Source organism: Squalius cephalus, assembly GCF_949319135.1.
Source record: "Squalius cephalus genome assembly, chromosome: 4".
Taxonomy (NCBI): Eukaryota; Metazoa; Chordata; class Actinopteri; order Cypriniformes; family Leuciscidae; genus Squalius; species Squalius cephalus.
The window spans coordinates 49,353,299-49,366,585 of record NC_137125.1 but is presented as its reverse complement, the minus strand read 5'-3'; the positions used below and the strand labels follow the sequence as shown (position 1 = coordinate 49,366,585).

The window sequence follows — 13,287 nt, the reverse complement described above, 5'->3', positions numbered from 1 at the left end:
AGTGGTCAAAAAACAAATATGGGTCACTTTACAAATAGCTACAAACTCGACGGATACATACAACCAGAGGCATCCAACCATCTCTGATACATCTATGCTGCTTTTAAAGCGGTCAGATGAAGGTGTCTCATCACAGGAGACAGGAGGCTAAGCTTACATTAGATTAGGACGTGCCTTGATGCTTTCCTACCTTGAAATGCATCAATAAACCAACCGCTGAATGCAGCATTTTTAAACTTTCGGCGCTGCACGGACGTCACACTCAGGCGACGGAAGTTGCGTCATTGAATCGCAGCTGAGGAAGAAATGGCTGGTTTGATCAAAAAGGTACGTGGGGAGGTCATGGAAATATATTAATAAAAACTATTGAAATGTATCCGTAAGTGAAGCTTGTGTCTATACTAAGGCTTTTAAATATTTCCGCACGTTTGTCTTTAGCGTTTGTATTTCGTCTTTAAATGCATTAGCCGTCCTTTGTTTTGGAGGATTGTAATGGCTGATGTAACTAAGTAGAGTCTGAATTATCACTATGTATATACACAGTGTGTGTGTATATATATATATATATATATATATATATATATATATATATATATATATATATATATATATATATATATATATATATTAGATAGATAGATAGATAGATATAGTTGTGGTGCTGTAAATGCATGGGGAATCAAGTTGTGCATTTGACATTTCAGACTGAGATTTACGAAAATGCACATGTGCAGTAATTTCTTAATATCTTATTTTTTGTCTTATTTTTAGACCACAGGCTTGGTTGGCCTTGCAGTCTCCCACAATCCACATGAGGTGAATGTCTCTCTTGATTTTGTTTTAAATTCATTTCATTATTCATCTCAATTCTGTACAACAGCCTTTTCTTTCATATACAAATAAAATGTTTTGTTTGTCTATTTTGTGTTTTGAGTTTGAGGAATTGTACATATTAGTCTAATGCAGTCTATTGAAGAGTTGTTCTCTTTCCTAAAGCGTCTTCGGATTCTGTACACCAAGATCCTGGGCTCTCTTCAGACTATGCCTCAGGACGCTGCCTACAGGAAATACACTGAGCAACTGATCAGCGAGAGGTTCAATCACGTCAAAGCCGTAAGACATGTCAAATGTAGTAAAAGATTGAGATTTAGATTGGCTTTAAAGGGATAGTTCACTTTGAAATTTTGGTATGTTTTAGCTTACCTCAAGGGCATCCAAGATGTAGGTGTCTTTGTTTCCGCAGTAGTTTAAATTTTGATATTTTTAGGTCAAACCGTTCTTGTCTGTCAGTCATTTAATGCAGGTCTATGGTCACTGTCTCAAAGAGCATGCACAGAGTCCAAATTAATCAATTCCCCATCGTAAGCACACATTGATGGCCTAAGACACGAAACGAGCGGTACAAGAGTTTAAAACGTTTTCTCACACAAACCGCTCGTTTTGTGTCTTAGGCCATCAATGTGTACTTACGATGAGGAATTGTTTAATTTGGACTCTGTGCATGCTCTTTGAGGTGGTGACCATAGACCTGCATTATAGGACTGACAGACAAGAACGGTTTGACCTAAAAATATAAAAATTGAAACTACTGCGGAAAAAAAGACACCTACATCTTGGATGCCCTTCAGGTAAGCTAAAACATACCAAAATTTAATTTCAAAGTGAACTATCCCTTTAACTGTTGAATCTCTTACTGTGTTGATTTGTATACATGCAATTTTTGTTCTATAAAGGAGCCAGATGTGGAAAAGCTTGAAAAGAAAATCAACAGTGGACAGATTGAGGAGGTCATTGCACAGGTGAGAAAATGCCTCTGGGCCATTACTGTCATTAACTGAGTTTATAGATGAATGAATACTCTGAAGCAACATTTGTTGTACCTCAGCGGTTATTGTGTCCGTCTCGTGTCTCCGCAGGCTGAGGCTGAACTGGCCTTGTCCAGGAAGATGACGGAATGGAAACCATGGGAGCCACTCGTAGAGGATGCCCCGACCAGCCAGTGGAAATGGCCCATCTGAAGCCCTCATGATGTTTATGTACATGTATATACTATATTATATTAAATAATAAATAAACACTGTCCGTTTAAGTTGTGCATTTGTTTTAGTGTTGTTATAGATTGGAAGTTCATTTTTAATTTCTTCATTTCTAATACATTTAATTGATTTCAATACAAAATGTATACATAGGTGGACAAAGTACACTTCCTTACGAAAGTACAAATACTACTGGTCAAATATTACTCCGTTACAAGTAAAAGTTGTAAAGACTGATATATACTTAAGTAAAAGTACAGAAGTACTTGTTTTTAAAAGTACTTGAGTATCAAAAGTAAATGTCAATGCATTGTTTTATTATTGTTGTATGTAATACTTACAGTACCTTATGCCCTTTAAAGCAACCAAGTGAATATACCTACCAGTTAGTAGTATCTGTGGAATTAAGAGCTTTTAGAATGTTATAAATCTTATAGAAATTAAACAACTGAATTGACATTAAAAAGACAGCCATAATCATCTTTTTTATGTATTTAACACTCCTACCACCCCAACAAAAGAAGTACACAGTGGAGTAAAAAGTATGATATTTGTCTTTCAAACGTAGTGAAGAAGTTAAAGTAAAAAGTTTCCAGAAAAAAATAATACTCAAGTAAAGTACAGATACTCAGAAGAGTGTACTTACGTAAATGTGCTTTGTTACTGTCCACCTCTTAATTTATATTCAATTTTAATATTATTGAAAAGATATCAGAAATATGAGAAATCTATTGCAGAATCAGTAATTTTTTTTTTTTTCTTTCAAATTGGTGACTCGAACAGGCAATGAGACGACACTTACCTCAATGAGGGACCTTTCGACTAAGAAAAAGTCTATAGATTATTATATGAAATGAATTGTTTTTTGCTTACCAAGAAAATAAGAGAACACTAAATGTGTAACCTTGTGCCTACTTTGTGCAGCGGCACTTGGAATGAACTCAAGGTCCAATAAAAGCTGAAAATGAATGTCAAAAGTCAATAAATAAATAAATAATCTGAAAAAAAAAAGAAAAAAAAAGTAATTAAAGCAAAAATATCCAAGTTTTAGTTCTGCGTTTGATTAACGTGCCTATGGACATTAATGTTTTAAGTTAGAATTTATTACATGCAGTCTAAAATACTTATACAATAATTAGAAAATTGTTTAATTTGTCACACTGCAGGACATGTCAGCTTTGTAAGCTAAATAATAGTGATTGAAGAAACGAAGATTTTCGAACCAATTATTGGCAAAATGATTCACTGTTTCGAAGCGCTTGACGCTGGTGACCCCTGCTGGTCAGACCAGTGTAAATGCAGCGAAAACTAAGAGACTTTTAACTTATTTGTATTATACAAATGTGTCATTAAATGTCTACAATTTATTAAACTGATCCGAGATCAAGTAAAAATCATATATAGACAGCCCCTAAATTAAACAGTTACGAAGCCTCGTTTACTGAAATCACGAGACTGGCAGTTTGTTTGATACGCGCTCCGAATCGCTGATTCGAAACAAATGATTCACAAAAGCTTCGAAGGTTCACGAAGCGTGTTTCGAAAGCATCTATCACTTCTAAACAACATATCATCAATACCATTAAAAAACGGGGAAAGAGCAATTGTAACAAAATGTTTATGTGTGTGTGTGTGTGTGTGTGTGTGTGTGTGTGTGTGTGTGTGTGTGTGTGTGTGTGTGTGTGTGTCAACTACCACCTACATTTTGTGGTTATGCAGTCTGGATGCCCAATGGAAAAATGAAGGACACTCTGAAATGCCTTTGAGAATGTAAAAGAAATTGTTTTGTTTATTTGTATTGTGCTTTCTTTATTTTATCCAAGTGCGTCTTGTGTTAGTTTTTGACCAAAGGCCTAAAAGATTAGACAGTTTAAATAAAGATTGATAAATATGGAGATAAATAACTGAATGGTGAGATTCGCTGCTGATTAAGATCTAAAAGGATGCGTTAAGAGAAATGAGCAAATGTATGAAAATGTCTGTTACAACACATATCAACTAGTTAATTTGAAAAATCATTCAATTTCTATAATAAAAAAATGAAGCCTTCAATTGCTACAATAACAAAAGCAAACATAGTAAAAAAAAAAAGAAACTAGTCATATAAATGTATTTTGGTCTGTCGGTGAGACTGATGTTTTATATATTAGAATCACACGTCTCTCTTCTGTTCTAGGAGGCTACATTCAAGAACGCTTTTTTTCTATCTAAAGATTTTTTTTTCCCCCAAAATAGATACCGTATGAAATCTTTTGCCCTGCTACTTATAAATATTTCATCAACAGTTATGTCCAACTAAACCTAAGACACCACCAGCAATACAGAAGTCACTGTTTTTTCCAAAGAGTAGAAATTTTGGCATTAGTTACAACAATAATATTATATCAAAGTACAAAGGTAACAAAAAGGCACAATAAAAGACCAAATTACAGTATATCCTGTACCCATATAGTCCGTGTAGAGACTTTGGGAGGGTTTCGATCAAAACTACTTTCTCTTGATTCAATGTACAATTCTCCTTGTGTGAAGGGTCTGTATAGCTACATGAGAGACTCCAGGCTCTCCGATGGGTTGGCGGGGACCGTGCCGTTGTTTTCCGAGTAGTGAAGAGCCCTCTCATCCTCCTTAGTGCTCACCAAACTCAGGATCGCTTTGTAGAGGAACTGATACTGCTCCTGCACACACAGGAAGATGTCAAGCATGCACATTTTATTATTCAGATCTTATCAAAGTATAAATTGCAAAAATTATTTTGTTACTTAGTATTTTTTTCTTGATTTATGGAAGCTTGTTTCCACCACAGAACTCAAAGAATTTTTTCTTTGCAATTCCGAGTTTATATCTCGCAATTCTGACTTTTTTCTCACAATTCTGACTTTATTTCTCGCAATTCCGACTTTATTTCTCGCAATTCCGAGTTTATATATTGCAATTCTAACTTTATTTCTCGCAATTCTGACTTTATTTCTCGCAATTCCGACTTTTCTCTTGCAATTCCGAGTTTATATATTGCAATTCTGACTTTATTTCTCGCAATTCCGACTTTATTTCTCGCAATTCCGACTTTATTTCTCGCAATTCCGACTTTATTTCTCGCAATTCCGACTTTATTTCTTGCAATTCCGACTTTTCTTTTGCAATTCCGACTTTATTTCTCGCAATTCCGACTTTTCTCTTGCAATTCCGACTTTTCTTTTGCAATTCCGACTTTATTTCTCGCAATTCCGACTTTATTTCTCGCAATTCCGACTTTATTTCTCGCAATTTCGACTTTATTTCACGCAATTCCGACTTTATTTCTCGCAATTCCGACTTTATTTCTCGCAATTCCGACTTTATTTCTCGCAATTTCGACTTTTCTCTTGCAATTCCGAGTTTATATATTGCAATTCTGACTTTATTTTTCTCGCAAATCTGAGTTTATATCTCACAATAATTTTTTCCTCACAATTCCAGGTTTATATCTCACAATTCTTACTTTATTTCTCACAATTCCGGGTTTATATCTCACAATTATATTTTCCTCGCAATTCTGGGTTTATATCTCACAACTCTGACTTTATTTCTCACAATTCCGAGTTTATGTCTCACAATTCTGACTTTTTTCCTCGTAATTCCAAGATTATATTATTTCACAATTCTGACTTTTTTCCCTCAGAATTCTGATATAAACTATTTGTAATATAATTTTTTTTAAAATATTATAAAATATTTGCCAATGGGGTCAGAAAAAAACACATAATTCAAAGGGAAAACAAGATTTTTCTTCTCACCTCATTGGCAGATATTTTTTTCTTGTTTTATGCAAAAACCTATGTTCACTTTTGATACATTTTTCAGGAAAAAAAAAAATTTAGCTTCTCAAGTAAATGTATCTTGACTTAAGAATGTGTAGATACTGTATGTGTACTTGCAAACAAAACAAGAAAATCATTTTACTAATATTACAGTCCTCTTACAATATCCTCGAAGACCCCCGGCCTCATGAGGTTCATCATTCTGGCGGTCTGATAGACGTCCACACTGTTCTCCTCTTCCAGCTGGTTGACCAGGGTGGTCAGGGTACAAAACAAACCAGCACTCGACCCTCCAGACCTGCACAGCAGACGCCGTGAGAAATAACATATCACTGACTGATATAACCCGATATGCATTTCTGCAAATAAAATGCCACTCTACCCATCATGGATGATGACGGGTCCCTCTCGACGCGAGCTTTCTTCTCTGATGATGTTGATGAGCTCAAAGGAGTTGCTGATGGGACTGTCTGGGTTCGGCCAGCGGGGCGTCTGGTACTGACGCACCTCCAGCACATAATCGTCCTGTCACAGATGGCCACACAAAACAGTTCTGTTAATCCACAGTCTTAAATGCAACTTTCTTGGAAATACTGAAAATATTAAATGCTTTTTTTTTTCTTTTTTTTTTTTAGTTGAATAATCTCACAAATACATCGAAATCAACAGAAAAATAATACATTTTGCATAAAGCCTTTTTTTGTGATATTATTTTACATTATAATATTGCTGTATACTGTAACGTAATGTCATTTTAAATTAATTATATACAATATTATCATTTGTCATTACTGTAATGTGTCGAGATTTTTTAAACCTGAGTTTCTCCTTACATTTCACACCATTCTCATTAGTGACTCCCATTAGATTCTCATTACTATAATACAGTAGAAATTACTAGAATAAAAAGTTTTTATTTACAATTTTATTTAAAAGGCAGTACAACAACTACTACCAATTATTTATTTATTTGCATTTCGGTAATGATAATTGGATTGTACAATGAGCTTAAATGTCATGAAAACAAATGTCACAATGAAAAAAATTAAGTAAAATGTGCCAATAAATTAATTTTCTTTAATTCTCTTATATATTGTCATTATTGTAAATTTTCCAGATGTTTTGAGTTTCTTACATTTCACATCGATCTCATTCGATTCTTATTACTGTAATATATTTTAAATAAAATGTTTTTTTTTAGTTAACACTTTATTTTAAGGTGATGTACATATACTTACTCAAAAAAGTACTGTAATTAACTACATGTACTTACTATAGTAATAACAGTAAATTATGCATAATTACAAGTAACTAACCTTAAAGGGGGGGTGAAATGCTCATTTTCACTCAATCTCCTGTTAATCTTGAGTACCTATAGAGTAGTATTGCATCCTTCATATCTCCAAAAAGTCTTTAGTTTTATTATATTTATAAAAGAAAGATAAGCTGTACCGAGTCTTTCCGGAAAAAACAGAGCGTCTGGAGGCGGGCCGTGTGGGCGAAGCCAGAGCCATAGAGAGAATCCGTCGATCTGGGCTTTGTTTATAAAACATTCATCGTTGCATCCACTGTTCCTAACGCTGGGTTCTTTGGGAAGCTGAACATGGTAAGCTTTCCCTCACATCCAAAAACACACTTTGGAGACACTATGCAGCGCTGCCGATGATTTCCTGTTGAAGCGCGTTGATGTGCGCGGTCTCGCTCTCCTCTGGTCGACGTGTGCGCGGGCGAGCTTTTCCGGGAGAAATGCTCATATAAGGAGTTCCACTCTGGTCTACGTCATTAGATCCACGGTCGAAAAAAAACCAGCCGAAACTTGTACCAACCCGGAAGTAAGATTTTCGGCACAGAAATTCTCCGTTATTCGTCCAAAATATTTTTTAAAAACTTTGGCCATGTTAAGCATGAGAATCCATCTCTTTAACACTGTAAACAACTCTGAATACATGAAACACCATTGTACCCCCCCTTTAAACAAAACTCCAACCCTAACCATAACTCTATAGTAAGTACATGTAGTTAATTCATATTACTCAGTACTTTTTTGAGTAAGTAATTACATCACCTTAAAATAAAATGTAATCAAAGGCAGCACAACAAATACTGCCATATACATATTCATTGATTTTTTTGCATTTTGCTAATGACAATTGGGATGCATCACGAAATGTGTCACGAAAATAATAAATTACACTAAAATATGCAATTAAATTAATTTTCTTTATGCAAAATATTAATATTTATGTGTTGATTTTGGGGTGAGTTCTGGCTTCATAAATTAAATAAGATTTTCACCTTTAGGGCCTCCAAAATGAAATCCTGCACCACTAGCGAATCTTCGTTGGACAGGCACACGCTGTCCTCACCTCTGAAGGTCACAGTGAAGGTCTCACAGCTGATTGGTTGTTCTTTAGTGGGCCAGTACACACACTCTCCCTCTCTGGTCTGTGACGGTCAGGAAATGAGATGCCTTATAATAAATAGGGATGTGTGTAGAACTACAAAAGTGTATAAATGTGTGTGTAACTCACCAAGTTCAGTGTATCAGGCAGGGAAACTATGATCTGTGCATTGTGATCCCAGATCATCCTCCAGAAGTCCTGTATGGTGTTTGGCAGAGGATTCTGGGTAGCGATGAACTCACGGCTCTGATGGTACCCCTGTAAACGGCACAGACTCATCAAATCACACCATATCACCAAGGTATCTAAACAGGAGCATCAGACCCAGAATCTTACCAATAAATACGAGGCATTGATGTAGTCTGATGATTCTCCAGGTCCTGTAGACAGACTGACCCTTGACCTCTCCACTGAAGCACAGATGAGAAGATAAAGATTAACCATTACACTTCACAAAACTAAAGTCACTGAATGAGCTCACTGATAATAGACATCTTTAAAAACACATTTGAAAAAAGGGTCTTGAACAAATTCTGGAAAAAAAAAGAAAGTAATCATAAGGAATTGATAAGGTTACTAATGAAATGTTTGCAAAGCAATTCTTATTGCATTGCTAAATTAAGATATTACTTTCGATTTCAGAAGAACAGTGATCTTTAAAAAAATAAAAAAAATAATCTGAATATAATTATTGGCACAAAAAAAACAGGTTACCCTTTCACTTTTTAATAAATAAATAAATAAATAAAATAAATAAATTAATAAAAATACCATATAAATATATATATATATATATATATATATATATATATATATATATATATATATATATATATATATATATGGTATTTTTATTAATTTATTTATTTTATTTATTTATTTATTAAAAAGTGAAAGGGTAACCTGTTTTTTTTGTGCCAATAATATATATATATATATATATATATATATATATATATATATATATATATATATATATATATATATATATATATATATACACACACACATATATACACACACACATATACACATATATATATATATATATATATATATACATACATATATATATATAATTAAAAAATCTATAAAAAAAGTAAATAAATAAACAAACAAATACCTATAAATTATAAACAAATTATATATTAATAAAGTATATATTAATAATACATCAATAATATAATGAATATTTTTTATAAATCAATATTTTAAATAAGTAAATAAATGTATAAATAAGATATATGTGATTAAATCTTTTTTTAATAATAATAATAATATTTTTTTTAAATCAATATTTAAAGTAAATGAATGCATGAATAAATGAATAAATAAATAAAACTAAAAAATAACTACCTATAACATATACATAAATATGATATATTCATAAATAAAGTAAATAATAATAATAAATAAATAAATAAATACGTAAAATAAATGTAATTACATGTTTTAAATAAATATTTAAAATGAATAAATATAATAAATAAATATACAGATTTTTTAAAAATCACTTTCATTTTTATAGATTATATTTATATATGTTTATAAATAAATGATATATTAATTATTTATTAATAAAAGTATCATTTTTAATAAATAAATAATGTAATACAATACATATTTTAAATATTCAGTATTTAAATAAATAAACAAATGAATGAATGAATGAATGAATGTTTATATTGCACATACTCACCAGGCATAAGACAAGACGTCCTGTTTTTAGATGCATTGCACTCCTTCAAAGCCACTGTGTAGTCACTCTGTTTTGCACAACTCTGACTGACCAGCTACAGGAACAACAGGGAAGACTGATGAATTGCTCAGAGTAATAATGATTAAGAGGGGCTTAATAAACCAAGGGTCTCACCTTTAACTGTTTCTCCAGACGGGTCTTTCCCGTAGGTCCCGGTATGAGGAGATCAGACACATATGTGTGAATGTGACTAGATGAGACCAGTGTCTCTTTACCCCTGATGGCCTCCACTAAAACATCATGGATGAAGACGTATTGCTCCTGCTCACACACACACACAATATGATGGATGTGTCATGTTGCATGTGACATGACATAACCTGAAGTATGGTTTGAAGTATGGTAGGATGTCATACCTCTGTCTGTACCAGGTAGTTCCTCTGGGTACGAATGTGTTTGAGGAATCCCATTATGTTCACTGTACTTTCCTCCTTTATCTGCTTCAACATGCTGTCGATCACAATGTATGTTCCTGTTCGTCCCACACCGGCACTGCAGATCACAAGTGCACACATTCAAACACATCTTAAAATGTTGCTGTCCCGTCCGCCTCCATTTATAAACTCTCACTCCAAGTCAAGTCACATTTATTTATATAGTGCTTTATAGAATACAGATCAAAGCGGCTTCACAGTTTAAAACAAGAAATACCAGAATTAATGTTGCAAAGATCTTCATTTACAAAGCAAATACAATTTCAGCTGTAAAGCAGCTCTTAAGAAGACAATAGTGCCATTATTCAGCTCAATAACAATGTCAGTGTTGCAAAGTTATGAAACGAACTCAGTTCAACTATAAAGCAGCTCTACAGAAGATAATGAAGTGCAATAGTCAGTTCCAGAAGTAAAAACTCCATTCAATTTCTCCATTGAAATTAATTTTTAACCACAACTCATAAACCTTTAAAGACAGACCTACTGTGAGCTACGAGGTTGTTAATCAATGGTATTTGCTTCTGTTGAAGCTGTCAATCCACATTATTTCAACTTAGTTTTAAAAATAATCATGTTTTTATTCATGGTGAAAAACTACATTACCCATGATGCTTTACAAAAATTCCACCAATCAGAGTCTAAACAAGCTCGTTAGTCCCGCCCACTCCCATGAAGCACAGCAAATGACAAAACAGAGTCTCCCTACGCTCTCAGAATACTTAAATAATTGAATATATGTGCATATTTTGCAATAAACTTAAAATTAATTGTTTATATATACTCTATAGTGTCATTATTCAGCTCAAGTCAGTTCAGTTCAATAACAGTGTGTATTTTGTGGAATTTATTAATTATGGTTATATCCAATACTGTCTGTGCAGTCAGATTGATGACCATAGTAACTTCACACCATAATAACTTCATGCTTAATAACTACTGGTGTCTACCTGCAATGCACCACTACAGGCCCCATATCAGCTGTCCTGGCCTGTGAGGACGCCCGCACAAAAGACAGCAGGGGAAGAGTGTATTCTGGGACGCCCATGTCGGGCCACTGAGTGTAATGAAAGTGAAGCACCGTCCTCTCCTGACTGCGACCCTTCTGTGAGCCCTGGTGGTGGAAAACGACAACGAAAAGTGTTGAGAACGGAGAATATCCTCAAGGTTTTCTGGTGACGGTGATGTAAGGCGTAGCTACAGACCTTCTTGACGTTAACGTTCCTCAAGGTGAATGTCCTCTGCGTGTAGTAGGCAAGAGTTTTGGTGCTCTTCATCGTGACTAGGAAGCATCCATAGTCTTCCTGATTCTCAAGGGGCCAATATTGATCACACTTTCTCTGTTTGACACACACACCCGCCTCATGAGATTTAAATAACATTGGTGTGGTTATCTCATTACACCACTTTATCATTACTTTATATCAAAGTTTGCATATTTTGTCACCCAAAACCATCAAATCAAGTGATGAAAAGCATTACCCGGCCCTTCTCCACCAGGTTAGTGATCATGACAATCACACCAACGTTTTGCTCCCATATCATCCTCCAGAAGTCCTCCAGACTGCCTTTCAGTGGCCCCTGGGCAGCAATATACGCTTTCGGCTGATTGTAGCCCTAAAGAGAATCATTCACAAACAGACCGTGAGCATACCAACACTAGTAGTGATAGACCGATTAATATGCCAAATATTTGGCCATTTTTGAATATATATGGAAGCTTGTTTCCGCCACGGAATAAAAATTAAATACGATAAATGTGACTTTTTAATCTCACAATTGGACTTTTTTTTTTTTACCCTCAAAATTGTACGTTTATATAGGCAACATAAACCCTGTAAACTTTCAGCAGTGACAACCGCATTAAAATACGGGAGTGAATTCCCTAAATCATCATTCTGTGTGATTGTTGACTAAAAATTATTTAAAAAAATAATATATATCAAATATAGTGTACACTTACATCCACATAGTTGGCATTAATGTAGTCCCCTGTCTTTCCATCTTTGTCCGAGTTTTGAGAGAGTTTAACTCGACTGTGATCATCTGAGAGTACAAAAGAGAAGGCTGTTAGTCATGTTTTTAGTTTTTTATAAATGCATGTACATCTCTTATATTAGTATGGATGAGTGATATACAGGCCAGGATATTAATGTATCTGTTCTTGCTCTTATTGTCTGGGTGGATGGAGCTGTCCGCAGTGATGCTGATGTCCGCCGTACAGCCCTGAATCTCCTGGAAGAAACGTTTCAAGCATAACTCAGATCATAACCGTTACCAAACTTTTTGACTTTATCATGCACACTAACCATGCAAAGAGCAACACTGACACGCCAATACAATGAACAGAAGAATAACAACAATGTAAAAGAATAAGTAACACTAAACAAGGGAGATGTGTCTTACCTCGTAAGACTCTTTCAAGATCTAATAAGGGAGGGGGTGAGAATGCAGAAGAGCACAATGAAAGTCCAGGACAAACAGAGAGGCAGGTACAGGTACATGAGGCACGTTTGCATGTGTTTTCATGCTACAGACGGGTTTAGACAGGGCTGTCGCTCTGTGTGGGTGTCCATGCAGTCAGTGGAGCCACAGTGAACAGTGTTCCCACATCACCTCTGTACATGCTGCCCCATAGCACTTATATACATGAATTCACTGTTTTATATTTTTACATGGCATTATAGGATGCAGTGTTTAAGGTTACGTATTTAGAAGGAGTGATGAAAATCCCAAGTACCTCAAATTTTTTGGAGAACATGTGATTTGCATGAAGATCAGCAACATGTTTCACAAAATCTTTAACAGGGAGAGCTTCATTATCCTCTGGTATCAAAAAGAAAACACTTATTTAGAAATACA

At 34.4% G+C, this 13,287-nt stretch overlaps 2 protein-coding genes across 4 annotated transcripts in view; one reads left to right on the top strand and one right to left on the bottom strand.

Annotated features, from left to right (window-relative positions):
* The first annotated feature begins 232 nt into the window (after positions 1-232).
* Positions 233-2,089, top strand: ndufa5 (NADH:ubiquinone oxidoreductase subunit A5). The gene is made up of 5 exons (XM_079868097.1): positions 233-327; positions 772-816; positions 997-1,113; positions 1,734-1,799; positions 1,917-2,089. The coding sequence occupies exons 1-5, from the start codon at positions 307-309 to the stop codon at positions 2,016-2,018; spliced, it is 351 nt and encodes a 116-aa protein (XP_079724223.1). The 5' UTR covers positions 233-306; the 3' UTR covers positions 2,019-2,089.
* A 1,705-nt stretch (positions 2,090-3,794) lies between these two features.
* The window catches only part of ptprz1b (protein tyrosine phosphatase receptor type Z1b), a 38,116-nt gene continuing 28,623 nt past the window's right edge, over positions 3,795-13,287 (bottom strand). The window contains exons 15-30 of one of the 3 annotated variants that reach the window (XM_079868085.1): positions 13,166-13,251; positions 12,832-12,852; positions 12,564-12,660; positions 12,389-12,471; positions 11,908-12,042; positions 11,631-11,765; positions 11,376-11,539; positions 10,351-10,486; positions 10,109-10,255; positions 9,935-10,028; positions 8,572-8,645; positions 8,365-8,493; positions 8,129-8,278; positions 6,216-6,358; positions 5,996-6,131; positions 3,795-4,711 (exon numbers count right to left, since the gene is read on the bottom strand). In XM_079868085.1, coding sequence (XP_079724211.1) covers positions 4,577-4,711; positions 5,996-6,131; positions 6,216-6,358; positions 8,129-8,278; positions 8,365-8,493; positions 8,572-8,645; positions 9,935-10,028; positions 10,109-10,255; positions 10,351-10,486; positions 11,376-11,539; positions 11,631-11,765; positions 11,908-12,042; positions 12,389-12,471; positions 12,564-12,660; positions 12,832-12,852; positions 13,166-13,251 — 1,865 coding nt within the window. In that variant the 3' untranslated portion in view covers positions 3,795-4,576. Of the gene's footprint in view, positions 4,712-5,995; positions 6,132-6,215; positions 6,359-8,128; positions 8,279-8,364; positions 8,494-8,571; positions 8,646-9,934; positions 10,029-10,108; positions 10,256-10,350; positions 10,487-11,375; positions 11,540-11,630; positions 11,766-11,907; positions 12,043-12,388; positions 12,472-12,563; positions 12,685-12,831; positions 12,853-13,165; positions 13,252-13,287 lie in introns of all 3 variants that reach the window. The other 2 variants (XM_079868084.1, XM_079868086.1) reach the window with 2 other exon arrangements.